At 38.4% G+C, this 15,861-nt stretch overlaps 2 protein-coding genes across 3 annotated transcripts in view; both read right to left on the bottom strand.

The window, feature by feature from the left end:
* LOC307165431 (G-protein coupled receptor 4-like) overlaps positions 1–15,861 on the bottom strand; it is a 706,289-nt gene that overhangs the window by 392,913 nt on the left and 297,515 nt on the right. The gene's annotated exons all lie outside the window — the stretch shown is intronic.
* Positions 16–14,263, bottom strand: ap1m2 (adaptor related protein complex 1 subunit mu 2). 2 transcript variants are annotated; one of them, XM_079883008.1, is made up of 12 exons: positions 14,072–14,263; positions 13,508–13,664; positions 10,511–10,578; positions 10,286–10,416; positions 10,059–10,206; positions 8,299–8,425; positions 8,045–8,187; positions 4,066–4,137; positions 3,500–3,658; positions 3,052–3,177; positions 730–805; positions 16–291 (listed from the first exon to the last, which is right to left on the bottom strand). In XM_079883008.1, the coding sequence occupies exons 1-12, from the start codon at positions 14,111–14,113 to the stop codon at positions 266–268; spliced, it is 1,275 nt and encodes a 424-aa protein (XP_079739134.1). In that variant the 5' UTR covers positions 14,114–14,263; the 3' UTR covers positions 16–265. The 2 variants fall into 2 exon arrangements, with proteins under 2 accessions (XP_079739134.1, XP_079739133.1); XM_079883007.1 differs by having other exon boundaries at positions 25–291; positions 8,045–8,425.

Below are 15,861 nucleotides of genomic sequence, written 5' to 3'. Positions count from 1 at the left end.
ACACATTATATCAATAATTGCAAGACAAATATATTTAATTTATTGCAAAAAGACAACACATTCCATGATTTGGTGCAAAACGCACTTGTGAAAATACATTATTGTGCCTGAAATGCTTTGGTGTGTTTACAATCAGCGTCAAATTTTTTTTCTAATGAAATTCTGACAGGATAAAATGGACTAAAAACAGACATAAACATTACATAAACGTCTTTTTCTTTAAAAAATAAAAAAATTCAGTCATGTGTCGGGCCGGCAGCGCTCATTAGTTGTTTGTCCTCAGCTGGTAATCTGAAAGCATACACAGATATAAATACATAAATTAATACATTAGTAATTCTTTTGACATCTGCTTCATTGCCAAAGACACATCTTTTAAAAAAACATGCTTTATGGGACAATACATATAAAATATTCTAAGTGTAGGAAATTTCAGTTTTTTTTTTTTTTTTTGGCAATTTGTAATAAATTGTAATTTTATGGCCAGGCAGGAAAATATTTACTCAAATGGTCACAGAAACGATGCACCTGGTGTAGCCCCTTTTCTATGCATGTATGTATATATATTATTTTTATGTTTATTTATTTAACTTAGTTTTGTGAGTGTCTGTCAATGGTTTTTGTTTAAATGATTGAGCTTATTTATGTTTTACATTATTGCTTGTTAGTATGAAAAATAAATCATAAAAATACCTGCTTTGTTAAAAATATGCAAAACCCCTTGCTCACCTCCGCTCTGTGTGATGTAGCGGACCCACGGCAGCGCCTGATAGCCACTCTTCTCAATGATCTTCATGTATCGTACCTTTCAAATAACAAACAATTTTTCATTTGCTGAGAAACAAGTGCCATAACTGATCATAAAGTCTTACATTAGATCTTAAACAGACCGTGTTTAAAGAACACATGCAGACATCTCATCCTGTAAAAACATTGCATTACAATGCATTATGTTATATTTGTGGTTGCGCCTTTACATTGCTTGCCTGATCGGCAACAGATGCTGCATGACGACAAGAACACTTCCACCAATCAGAGGCCACACAGGCCAACACGGCTGCCATAATTGGACAAAAGGGAGGAGTGCTGATAGGTGTTGCTACAGTATCGCTATGGTCACTGCACCAGCGACCAATGAGAATCTAGCGCTCTTTCAGGGGTGCACATAAGTTTTTCAGTCTGGTTTTCATGAGGGCACCTGGAGAGTCGGTTCGGTGCTCACACTGCACATAGTGTAACCCATTAAATATAATTATATATATAAAAAAAATGAATAGCATTATTGCACTTTATTTAGTTAGTTTAAAAAAAAAAAAAAATACACAAAATTATAAATAAATTGTGATAATACTAATATAATAATAAAAAAAAAAAAAATTAAATAAAACAATTATTTTATAGTACACTTAAAAAATACAATGCTAATATTTACATTTACATTTTCATTTTTTTTTTTATATGAATTTTCAACATTTCCAAACCTAAAATCAGCAAGCTTTTATTTTAGCGGGGTGACAGAAAGTAAGTATATGCGCTGGCGGTTTTAGCACTAATGAGTGAAGCGTGTCAGTGAATGTCACAGCTTTGCATTTTGCTCTGAAACCGGCAGATTTTTATTATGCATTCAGTTCAAATGGAAATCTAATACAGTATTACAGTTAGTCGATCTAAAATGGTGATTGTGCATTAATATTTGTCAAACATGTCGGTATGCAAATGAGCAGTCTGAACTTATTGCACCCCTATCCATAACTGATCATAACGTCTTACATTAGATTTTCAGACTGTGTTTAAAGAACACATGCAGATATCCCATCCTGCAAAAACGAATTTCCGGCAGATAGCACAAACACCACCCCCTTAAAGAATATTATATCATATTACATTATATTATGCTCTGTTCCCAGTTGCGCCTTTACATCGCGCTCTTGATCGACCACAGAGCTGCATGACGACAAGAACACTTCCACCAATCAGAAGCCACACACGCCAACACGGCTGCCATAATTGGACAAAAGGGAGGAGTGCTGATAGGTGTTGCTACAGTATCACTATGGTAACTGCACCAGCGACCAATGAGAATCTAGCGCTCTTCTCAATGATCTTCATGTACCTTACCTTTCAAATAAAAAACAATTTTTCATTTGCTGAGACAAGTTCCATAACTGATCATAATGTCTTACATTAGATCTTAAACAGACCGTGTTTAAAGAACACATGCAGACATTCTTTAAAAACTCATTTCCGGGAGACACCACCACACCCAATTAAAGAACATTGCATTAAAACAGAATATTATATTATATTATATTATATTATATTATATATATATATATATATATATATATATTTATTACATGGCTGGGCTGAATTCCAATGTAGAATGCGGTCTGTTATTTCTTGATAACAGACCGCTGCGAAGTATAACAGACCGTTGCCATGAAAAACAGCGCGTTGCTATGGACGCGGAACGGACTATTTTCTTTGGCGGAAGCAATACAATCGTTTTTAAATCAATAAACTCCTTTTTAAATCAATATTTCGTGGCAAATGATTTATTTATTTTGTAGGTAGCCATGTAATAAGCGGGATAATGTATAGAGAGGCGGTCGTTATAGCGAATAACAAGCCCTTCAGGCTGTCAAGACCCCTCCGCTTCGCGTCGGGGTCTCGTTCAGCCTGTCGGGCTTGTTATTCGCTATAACGACCGCCTCTCTATACATTATCCCTTACATATATGTGCTGAAAGTGATGTAGAGTGTGACGAAATAATAGGAGACGCATTTAAAACGCATTCATTTCAGGTGAAAAACGGTAATGTTCCTTGGCTGACAATTCGTGATCAGATCACCGAAAACTCATCTTAATGCCAGGTGGAAACAGGGCTTCTGTCTCGCACGCTTAATTTCCGGGATATTATATATAATTTCCGGGCGTCAAGGAACCGCAGGAGACTCCCGGAACTTCCAGGAGAAGTGGGATGTCTCCACATGTAAGAGTAAATACACTGATAGAACGTATTTGCCCATGCAAAGTTATGCACACACACACCTGTATGCCTGACACTGTGAAATATGGGATCTCAAACTTGACGGTGATCGGAGGTTTTCCCTCTTTCTCGTCCGTTTCCACACTTGGCAGGCCGAAGTGAGCACGCATGAGAAACTCCTTTCCACCCTGCCAATGGACACAACGGCACAGAGAGACGAGAGATCAGGTTAACAGATTCAATAAAGATCTTAAACAAAAGTCTTCATAAAACAACATCAGTAACACTTTATTTTACAGTACGTGTACTTACAGTATAGTTACCCAAGAAAGTGCAGGTAATTATACATGGGTTAAGGTTAGGTTTAGGGATAAGTTCGGGGTTATAACACAGTTTTTGTAATTGCTTTAATAAGTACATTGTATGTGCATGCAGAACAGGACTGTAAAATAAAGTGCTACCACAACATCTTATGACAGAAGAGCTAAGCATCAGCAATTGGTTCCTTACTGGGAAGGATTTAATGCTCCACACCACCCAGTTCTTTTCAGGAACGTATTTAGCATGACCTGTGCTGGTTTTAAACTTGGGAGAGTCGGCATCACTCGGCACAGGCACACGAATCTCAACATTATTGGCTACAGACTGCTTTTTGAACTGTCCTTTAGCCTGTAATACAGAGAGAGAGAGAGAGAGAGGGGGGGGGGGAGGTGGAGAGAGAGAGAGGGGGGGGGAGGCGGAGAGAGAGAGAGGGGGGGGGAAGAGAGAGAGGGGGGAGAGAGAAAGGGGGAGAGAGAGAGAGAGAGAGAGAGAGAGAGAGAGAGAGAGAGAGAGAGAGAGAGAGAGAGAGAGAGAGAGAGAGAGAAAGGGGGAGAGAGAGAGAGAGAGAGAGAGGGAGAGAGAAAGAGAGAGAGAGGGAGATCGAGAGTGAGCGAGAGAGAGAGAGAGAGGATTAACGAGTGGAAAGTCAGTGTACACTTGCTGAACAATGCTGTAACAGTGACTGCTGTAAATCTTTATATTTAGTCTTGAAATGTCTCCAGTGTGGTGCGATGAAGAAAGTGTTGCTGACAAACCTTCACCATGATCTCCACTCGACTGTGAGAGAACTTCTCAATAACTGACTCGATCCAAATGAGCGGCTTTACCTGCAGATGAAAGGTTAATAAAGAGACTTGTTACACTACAAACAGCGAATCTGATCAGCTATGAAGATGTAATGGTGTAATAGATGATCTCCAGAAGCTGGACTGTTTAAAGTGCCCCTTTCACACACTTCCTCCCAGGGCCGGATATAGGCATGGGCAAGGAGGGGCAATGCCCCCCCAAATGCCGTGACTGCCCCCCCAAACGTGATGGCATGCAAAGATCCCAAATTTAAAAAAATATTTCAAGAAAAATGGTCAGAGTGAGCGCTCTCTGCTTTCTATCCCTCATTCAAAGTAGCTACTGATTGGTAGATGCATAGAGAGGGCGTGGCCAGTCGCTTCACCGGCTTGTGGTGAACCTGCTGAGCTTCACGTCTCAGTCAGTCACTGCAGAGCGGAGCACGCAGACACACTGTCGTCAGCTGAGCTCAGCTCCTGTTTTGAGTGTCCTTCGCCGTCAGTCACTGAAATTATTTGGTTACTCTTTCTGTAAGCGTGTTCTCATTCCCTCCATATCTCTCTATCGCTTTCTCTTGTAATTTGCACCGAGTGACGAGTCGAGTATGCGCCGATTTCTGGTTGCTAAAGCTAGCACTGGCAGCAGCAACGAGCATCGACACTTGTAATTTCATTTCCCTTCATTTATTGCCTCACAGCACAACTTTTTCAGATAACTAAAAAAAAAGTTACACATATTACAAACTAAACAAAAAGTGAAGGTTTTCAAGTTTCAAAAGATAATAGTCAATATGAAATGAATTAGCTAGGAACTAACAACAAATTATCAGAATAATTGTTTTTTTAAAACAAAAAATCAAACAGAATATAGATACATTTTTGTTTAAATCCTTGGTGCAAATTAGAGCAGCTTTCAAAGACAACATAAACTAAATGAAATGCTAAGCTATTAGCAGTGTCAAGCCAGATGTTAATTATTTTGTTTAGAATCAGACCAGAATCAGGTGTGTGTGTGGTGTGGTGTGGGGGGGGGGGATTTTTGACTGCTAGGTTATATTCTGTGTGTGAGGGCTTATTTTATTTTAATGTTTAAATCTCCGCTTCCCGGTCGGCTCCTGCAGCCCAGACATCCACATGTGTACCGCTTGCTAATTCACAAGTGCTGTAGGTAACAGTGGGAAGTCTGGGAACATGGCTCTGTTCCCACAATGATTGGTTCGGCACAGCGCTACTAAATTCTGATTGGCTATTCTTATGTCTATTTTAAAAAAATTGGACAAATGAGTTCTATGCAATAGTCTCATATTTCTATCGAGAAAATGTTATTTCGCGATAGATATCGTTATCGTTTTATCGCCTAGCCCTAAGATAGATATATGGATAGATGAACTGATATGATGATAGTATAGTTAGTATAGATTTCCATGCATTTTAGGGGTTTGGGGGGATTTGACACCCCAAAAATGACTTGCCCCCCCTGATATTCTACCTGCACCCCCTAGTGGGGCTGGCTGAATCCGGCCCTGCTTCCTCCTCATAATCTCCACTGCAGCGTCAGCTCTTTTCTCTCAGTGTCTGAAACGCTTCCATTGAAGATTCAGTCTCTCTAAGCTCCGCCTCTCTGAGAGCTGCTCTGCTCTGATTGGTCAGAAACGAAACGCTCATTATCACACCTGAGTCTCAGCTCTTGATCACAGTGATACGAACAGTAACGATGGCGTGGGTTTTACCGTATCAATCTCTTCAAAGTGGATTTGCTTTGTCAGCAGAAACAGCGTCTTCTCGACATCTTCCAGTCTCGAAACTAAGCTAAGAGGGCGGAGCTAAGAGACGCTGTTCAGCCAATCAAGACCAGAGGCTGGAATTATGCAAATTATTTGAAAACCTACGCAGGATCATCATAATTACTGACGATTCGTTTCAGTTCAGAATCGATTCTTTCTTTTGAGAGACTTTTATCTGAACTTTGATCACTGAAACTTTTACATTCACAAACAGCGAATCATTTTTTTGGACAATTTGTAAAATCAAATCTAACAACAGCATTTAATAATCTGTCTACCTCAGATTTTCAGTGTGTTTGAGAGCTAGTTTGGTTGAAGTGTATGTGGTTGTATGAACTGAACCACAGTCAACATCTAGTTGTTCATAACCTCACTAAAATACAGTATGTACAACATACACAGATTCTGTCAATCAAAGTCTCTCAGTCACCTCATGGAAAAACAGCAGAAAACAGGTCAACTGTGGTCATAGAGGGAGATAACACAGGTGTGTGGGCGACAGAGATCAGAAAACACAATCTGAGAGGTTGAGAGCAGCGGAAATGTCCAAATGCAGCACATTATAAAAATTAAATAAGTACAGATGCAATACAAAGAATAGTTATCTGTCACTATGGTTTTACTCATGAGTAACTAGAAAGGGAATTGACTTCAGACACTATTCAATTTGCTTGTGTCTTGCTGTCTGCCAATTCAGGAATCGGATACTTGTTATAAAACTAAAATTTTGATTCCTCTTATCGATTCCTTTGTGAGCATTTCAATACGACTTTTCAAGCATGAGACGACTCAGTTTTCAAAACTGCACGTGTCACTCTATTAGGAAACTCTTAAAGGAGAACTCCGGTCAATTTTAACATTGATCTCATTTTTTTGTACATTTGGAGTGCTGTCAGTACAGAGAACAACGACAAAAATCGGTGTTGCCTACACCGTGTTATCCTCTTTTTAAAATTTGCACCCTGTTGACTTCAATGGGGCAAGTTTTAAACCTGCTTTTAGCCTCTTAACATCCTTGATGTGTCATTACAAGTGCACAGAACATGTGAGTGATTCCTTCAGAGTGAACACGAGTGAATCTGACTGCAGTAGATGTGAAAGATATGAATAAAAATGATGTTATTTAAGCCAGCGCTCATACCTGTATTTACATCCTGTTTTCGGCTGAAGTCCAAAGTAGTTGATTGTCGAGTTCACGCGCATGATCGTACGTACTAAACCTATGCGCGTGAACTCGACAATCGACTACTTTGGACTTCGACCGAAAACAGGATGTAAATACAGGTATTTGCGCTGGCTTAAATAACATCATTTTTATTCATATCTTTCACATCTACTGCAGTCAGATTCACTCGTGTTCACTCAGAAGGAATCACTCACATGGCTGGTGCACTTGTAATGACACATCAAGGATGTTAAGAGGCTAAAAGCAGGTTTAAAACTTGCCCCATTGAAGTCAACAGGGTGCAAATTTTAAAAAGAGGATAACACGGTGTAGGCAACACCGATTTTTGTCGTTGTTCTCTGTACTGACAGCACTCCAAATGTACACAAAAATGAGTTCAATGTTAAAATTGACCAGAGTTCTCCTTTAAAGTGACAGTAGCCTAATACTCCTGCTGCCGTCTCTATAATAACACTAATCAAACAACACAAGATAGAGAAAATTCACTCCTTCTTCACTGAATTACTTTTGTAACTATATTTGTAATGTACTGTATATTTTATTTATAAAGTATATTTGTGTATATAAATATAAATGTGTTTTATATAAAGTGTTATTTTACATTTGATTGCAGTTTCTGTACCTGAAAATCTTAAAACACTGTTTATTTCAATCATATCTTTGATCAGTTGTGTCTATTTGTTGCGATTGCTAAGTGTTTACTTGTCTTTAATAATGCTTGAAATGTATATAAGTTAGGCTAGTTGTTCTTCTATGGTATTAAACCACAGGAAAAGTGTTCTTCTTGTTGTTCATGATGTTCAGCTACGATTAAATGTTTTCCAATAAGAATAAATGTGAATGATATCTAATTTTTAAAAAAAATTTTTTTTATTGGAATCTGAATCGATAAGAATTGGAAACGATAAGCAGATTTGAAATAGGAACTGGAATCGTTCATTTCAAACCCTAGTCACACACACTGATGGAGGAGTCTTACGTGTGTGTTGATCCGGTACGACATGAGCTCGGACTCTCCGTCAGGCGGGATGAAGGAGATTGTCCGGTCGCCCTCGAAACGCGACAGACGGACACACTGATGAAACTTCACATCCTCCATGGTGACAGTCTTCCCTTTGTCTCCTGTGCACACACACACACACACACACAACACGTTATTTCCAGGACTGACCTCATCCTGCACAACACTCTTAGTGACTTCAAACAGCTTAGTTAATAAAGCTGGACTCTTACGGCCGGTGAGGGCGAACAGCACGCGGTCGTTCAGGCCCAGCCTGAGCTCCGGCATTCCCGAGAGCATGGTCTTCAGCTTGATGCTGCCCACGATATCACTGCTCATCACACTGCCGTTCGCATTCACCTACACACACACAGGCATCTTTACACACTACAGGAGAGTAGGGCTGTGTGATACTGACAAAAGATTATTTCTCAATATTTTATATAACGACAATTAGACGATATTTTGCTGAGTGTGTTTATTATGTTGGTGCCTTAGCGGGGTTAGGACGGCTGAGGACAGAGACTCCTAAAGTTCTGATATGCTTTATATTGTGTGAGGGTCAGTTCACAGCAGTGACAGAAATCTTCTTTCCAATAAGTTTCAATGAGATTTTTAGCTTTTATGGGCATTTTTACGTTTATAAAGCTATTTTTTAAACCTATTTAAATGTATGGATCATCTTTTGTGTCAAATTCTTTCATTTAATCAATAAATTCAATTAGAATAATAAAGACACAATAGGGCTGTGACCTATGAAAGCTTGTTTCCGCCAAAGAATAAAACATTTTAAAAGATAATTGCGACTTTTTATCTCACAATTGCAAGTTATAAAGTCAGAATTGCAAGATATAAACTCACAATTCTGACTGTTTTTCTCGCAATTCCGAGTTTATATCTCGCAATTCTGACATCTTTTCTCAGAATTGTGAGATATAAACTCACAATTGCGAGTTATTATAATGTCCAATTCTAAGGAAAAAAAGACTTGAGTTTTTTCCTCAGAATTGTGAGTTTACATCTCACAATTCTGACTTTATAACAAGTAATTGCGACTTTATGTCATGCAATTCTGATATAAACTTGCAATTGTGAGAGAGAAAATGTCAGAATTGTGAGATAAAAAGTTGCAATTACCTTTTTTATTTTTTATTCTGTGGCGGAAACAAGCTTCAATAGTGACCAATCAACTGGAATCATAATCAACTAAAGTGGCGTTTAGATGCATTTACACAGACTGTTCAATGCAGATCAGAGGGACATGAACGCATTTAACCTGCAGTTACAAATACATAAATAATGTTTCAAATATAAAACGTTGAATATTGATATTTTGAAATTATTTTAAAAAATGAGAAGATACTTTAAATGTGAAATTAACACCGCCAGAAACGAGTCATTAAGTTTCATCCGATTCATTCAAACGACTGATTCATTCAGGAACGAAGCATTTGACTGTCTTAATGAGTGAATCATTGAATCATTAATTCAAAGGATTCATTCATTCAGTAACGAACATCGCAGTAGCTCAGAGACGCAAAACAGTCCTGTGGCTTTGTTTCGTTGGCGCAATACAGCAAAAACAGGCAATATTGTGTCTAAAATCACTTAAAATGAATTTCTTATTTATTGAACTCTTGTATAAAATCAATATCACATTTGTAGTATTTGGAGAAAAAACACTCTTCATGTGATATTGATTAACCATATTAAATGATATAAATATGAAAGATAGAGGTATTTTTGCCCCTTACCTTGAATATTGGGGGCATTATAAATGCATTTTAATAGACTGAATCACACAGTGAAAATGTGTTTTTGTAAAGTGAGGGACATACTCAATAATGTCAGATCGCACATCGTTAAAACAACAATCACGATATTATCGTAGATGATAATCATCGCGCACCCCAACAGGAGAGACGTACGCAAGCAGTTCTCCAGAAACACCTTCCTCTGTGAAACACTACACACGGAAGACGATGTAACTCACCAGAACATTGATGGACTCGATCACGTCGATGAAAACTTCGTTCTTCTTGTATTTGATGCCCTCTGACCTCCAGGACACGGCATTGGTGACCGTAGTGGGCACTTTGGTCTTGCTCACCTCAAGTTTGTTACCCTGCTGAGTGATGTACCTAAGAGGAAGAGCATCAGCACACATGAGGTCACCAGAGATGAGCTTCTCCATGAGCGAACGGAGCAAACGTGTCTTACTCCTGAAGAATCTTGCTGTCCGTCGTCTGCGGGAATCCGAAGTCCATGAGCTCGTCGAGCAGCTCGTACACGACGACGAAGTTATCCTGAATGCTCTCTTCCTCCAGCTCCTTGAAATACTCCGTGAACACCTGAACAGAGCGGGAGAAGTGTTTCAGTTCAGATCTAGACCTGGCTTGAAGAATGACCCGCGCTGGCTAACGAACGACGGCTCGGTCGACTCACCTCCACGAGCTTGTACAGGAAGGCGTACACCAGAGATGCATTAGAGTTCTTGTTGGTTGTGGCCACCACTGATTTTATTGGCAGGTTAAGTTGGAAATTGAAACACCATTGAACATTCAACACATATCAACAAAACACAAGTGGCTGCCAATTTACACACTATACACTATGTACTTATGCACCATGTTCTTATGCACTACGTTATTATGCAATACGTTCTTATACACTATGCCCTTAAAAACTGTTCTTATGCACTCATACACTATACACTATGTTCTTATGCACTTATAAACTATGCACTCATACACTACGTTCTTATACGCTATGTTCTTATGCACTTATACACTATACACTACGTTCTTATGCACTATGTACTTATGCACTTATACACTATGCACTATGTTCTTATGCACTTATACACTATACACTACATTCTTATACGCTATGTACTTATGCACTTATACACTATACACTACGTTCTTATGCACTATGTACTTATGCACTTATACACTATACACTACGTTCTTATGCACTATGTACTTATGCACTTATACACTATACACTACGTTCTTATGCACTATGTACTTATGCACTTATACACTATACACTACGTTCTTATGCACTATGTACTTATGCACTTATACACTATACACTACGTTCTTATGCACTATGTACTTATGCACTTATACACTATACACTACGTTCTTATGCACTATGTACTTATGCACTTATACACTATACACTACGTTCTTATGCACTATGTTCTTATGCACTTATAAACTATGCACTCATACACTACGTTCTTATACGCTATGTACTTATGCACTTATACACTATGCACTATGTTCTTATGCACTCATACACTATACACTACATTCTTATGCACTATGTTCTTATGCACTCATACACTATACACTATGTTCTTATGCACTTATAAATACACTATGCACTATGTTCTTATGCACTCATACACTATACACTACGTTCTTATGCACTATGTACTTATGCACTTATACACTATGCACTGTTCTTATGCACTTATAAATACACTATGCACTATGTTCTTATGCACTCATACACTATACACTACATTCTTATGCACTATGTTCTTATGCACTCATACACTATACACTATGTTCTTATGCACTTATACACTATGCACTATGTTCTTATGCACTCATACACTATACACTACATTCTTATGCACTATGTTCTTATGCACTCATACACTATACACTATGTTCTTATGCACTTATAAATACACTATGCACTATGTTCTTATGCACTCATACACTATACACTACGTTCTTATGCACTTATAAACTATGCACTTATGTACTATGTTCTTATGCACTCATACACTATGTTCTTATACACTATGTACTTATGCACTTATAAACTATGCACTTACGCACTATGAACTTTTGCACTACGTTGTTATGCACTACGTTCTTATACACTATGCACTACGTTCTTATACACTATGCACTTATCCACTCTGCACTTATACACTACGTTCTTATGCACTACGTTCTTATCCACTATGTACTTATGCACTCTGCACTTATACACTACGTTCTTATGCACTATGTACTTATGCACTCTGCACTTATACACTACATTCTTATGCACTATGTACTTATGCACTTATACACTCTGCACTTATACACTACATACATTCTTATGCACTATGTACTTATGCACTACGTTCTTATGCAATACGTTCTTATACACTATATACTTATGCACTTATACACTATGCACTTATACACTTATACACTATGCACTTATACACTATGCACTTATACACTATGCACTTATACACTATGCACTTATGCAATACGTTCTTATACACTACATACTTATGCACTTATACACTATGCACTTATACACTATGCACTTATACACTATGCACTTATGCACTACGCTCTTATGCAATACGTTCTTATACACTACATACTTATGCACTTATACACTATGCACTTATACACTATGCACTTATACACTATGCACTTATACACTATGCACTTATACACTATGCACTTATACACTATGCACTTACTTATACACTATGCACTTACTTATACACTATGCACTTATACACTATGCACTTATACACTATGCACTTATACACTATGCACTTATACACTACGTTCTTATGCAATACGTTCTTATACACTATATACTTATGCACTTATACACTATGCACTTATACACTATGCACTTATACAGTATGCACTTATACACTATGCACTTATACACTATGCACTTATACACTATACATTTATACACTATGCACTTATACACTATATACTTATGCACTTATACACTATGCACTTATACACTTATGCATTATACACTATGCACTTATGCACTTATACACTATGCACTATGTACTTATGCACTATGTTCTTGTGTTCTGGCCCTGTCCCAAATGGCACCCTAAACGCTCGCGGTCTTCCTCTGAGTCTGCACTTTTGTGACGTAATGCCGCTTTGACCCTTGGGGAAGAAGCCCGCTGCGGCGCTCGCATCAGTGCGAAAAGTGCGCATCGAGGGCGCATATCAACCGCAAAGGGGGGCGCTCACGAGCACCCTTCTGAAACCTAAAATGACTAAATGGGACCCCCTACGGTCTCATGGACTTCACGGACACGCGTCCGCAACAGCCACTGTAAATCCAAAGACTGAAAGTGCATATGAAGTGTGCCATTTGGGAAAGGGCCTCTATGCACTTGTGCACCATGTACTCAACCGTGTAGTGTATGAACTTTATAAGTGCCACTGCCCCTACACTACATAATTAGAGCTGCGACAGTCGAGTGCATGAAGTGTCCAACATTCCACACTCGTTTTCTCAGTTAATTAAGTGCATCATCCGGGTTGTTAAAGTGCACCTTTTCTGTTTTGCATTTTCAGTGTGAACACATGCAAGAAACTTACATCAAAACTTTATCTTTCGCAATCAGATTCGAAAGTTTGTGATGTAAAAGGATACAGTACAGATTGCTGTGCTTGATCCAGAGGAAGTGGACGTTGCCATGTGACATCACAGGACAAACAAGCCCCTCCTCTTCCTGTTGCATTAGCAGGTTGAAGAAGTGGTCGATCTCGGACATGTCGACGTCGCCTTTGTAGTTGCGGCATATCAGCACCTGATGGGAAGACAAATTGGGAAACGCGACATTTGCATCAAAGATTTCATTTAATCATTTACAATCTTCCTATATCATGAGTGACGTCATCTGTACCTCAACAACAAGACAGACTCTTTCATGTCTAATAATACTCCTTCCTGTTTGGGAAGGAAATGACATCTGCTCATGTCATACACTGTAACACCTCTAATAGTGCACATCTTCAAAAGAGGTCAAATACTATCATATGACTTTAAATAATTAACCACTATGTCTCCATTAAAGACTGATATTGTAATAGTCGTGTGAAGCAGACAGCTGTACATGCTCAGGTTATTATAAACAGCGACTCGCGGGTGTTCAACACGTATTTAAATCAAGTACAAATATCACCTATAAAGTCGTTCATTATGAGTCTCATTTACCTTCCCCTTCAGGTCCAGCACGAACACAGCTGACGCAGACATCTTCTAAAGCTAACAAAACCACCTGGATCAGTGTTGAACACGGTTAAACCAGTTTAAAGTTGGTTTAGTCACATTCCCGAGGTTAGCGGAGAGTTATGAACTCATCACCAGTTCCTTTTCCTGCACGGTGCGCGATGACGTCACCGAGCGCCAGGTAAAACATTGGCAGAGATCACGTGACTGGAGAAGAGCCCCGGTAGAGGGCAACATCAAACCACACACACACACCAGTCCAGAGAGAGAAGGGTGTGTTCTCAATATACCTTCACAAAACGAGAAGACTTAAACTGGAACCCTTAAGGCATGCAAACACACTTCTAAAGCATAAATGCATGCATCTTGAACATTTACTTAATAATATTGCTGTTGTGGTTCTTATGTTTTGATATAGTTGTGTCTTAATTTACCATTTATACTTATATCTTAACATTTGTACCTTTTCTAGCCCTCTCCTCCAAACATACTGACAGAGAAACACGTGTACATCTGTTAGGAAAGCAGCTTCTCTGATTTAAGAGACTTCTTGAGACACATCTTTTTAGTCAAGCTTTTCATTTATAACTTATATATGCACACTATTTTGTGCTTTTTGTTTTATCCAAGCCCTATCATAGATCAAAAATTTGCTTAAAAAAATAAATATATATATATATATATATATATATATGGCTTTAAGATGTTACGTGCAAGATTATATATTTCATATAAAAGGTCCATATATGTCGTAAAATATCGATGTATTTTTGATATTTGTATTTTTTCTCCTTGTTTGTTTTATTTTGATCTGTACATGCTTTAGCGCTTTGAGAAAGGCGCATTACAAATAAAATGTAGGCCTATTATTAATATTATATATTGTCTACTTATATATTGCAAAAACCAGAGCCCTGTTAGTGTTAATCTCATCCTGATTGTCATGCTGTGTGAAAAATGAACATGCTGCTAGGATAACATGAGGAATAAATGAGTATTTTATGCGAATGCATGCAGGGAACGGTGTAAAGTGTGAGTAAATGTGCTTCTACACAAAACCTAAGTGTTCCTGTTAGACGCCAATGCCTTCGGGAAGGAAATCTGATCTGATCTCATGGGGTTCAGTAACAAACACATGAAAAGTCCTCATTGTCTGGTGTCCAACAGCAACTCAAACATTCATCATCACACACAGTGACCCAGTGAAAGTATTGATCGCTGTGTTATTTATCACACCAGGAAACTGGCTCTGTGTTTAATTAGATAACTTGTCCAGTTTTAGAGCCTATGTGTTTTCTTTTTAAAAATAAGAGCAATATAACTCAAGCAAAACTGGACAAGAAGAGCATATTAAACAACATGAGCACATCATTAAAAATAAAAATACAACAAGAATATAGGCTACAAAATTATTAAGCATTGTTAATGTTAATTCATTAAGGCGTTGGTAAAACCCTCAATGAATCATGAATCACGAGACTGCATCAAACAGAAATCACACAACATAAAGAAAAGATCTAGTGACTTAAAATCTGCATTGAATTTTCAGTTTATGATTATCATGACACACACACACACACACACACACACACACACACACACACACACACACACACACACACACACGACACTCCCTCATGCCGCATCACTATTATGGTGTGAGATGTAAACTCCGCCCACCTCGATGACACTGACCAATGAGATCTTGAGAATGAGAATATTCTGCAGTTCTGTGTGCTGATTGGACGCGGCATCATTATTCACCTGCAGAACTG

Source organism: Squalius cephalus, assembly GCF_949319135.1.
Source record: "Squalius cephalus genome assembly, chromosome: 10".
NCBI classification, from domain to species: Eukaryota; Metazoa; Chordata; class Actinopteri; order Cypriniformes; family Leuciscidae; genus Squalius; species Squalius cephalus.
Note: the sequence above shows the minus strand (reverse complement) of the source record. Positions and strands in the feature narration are given on the sequence as shown.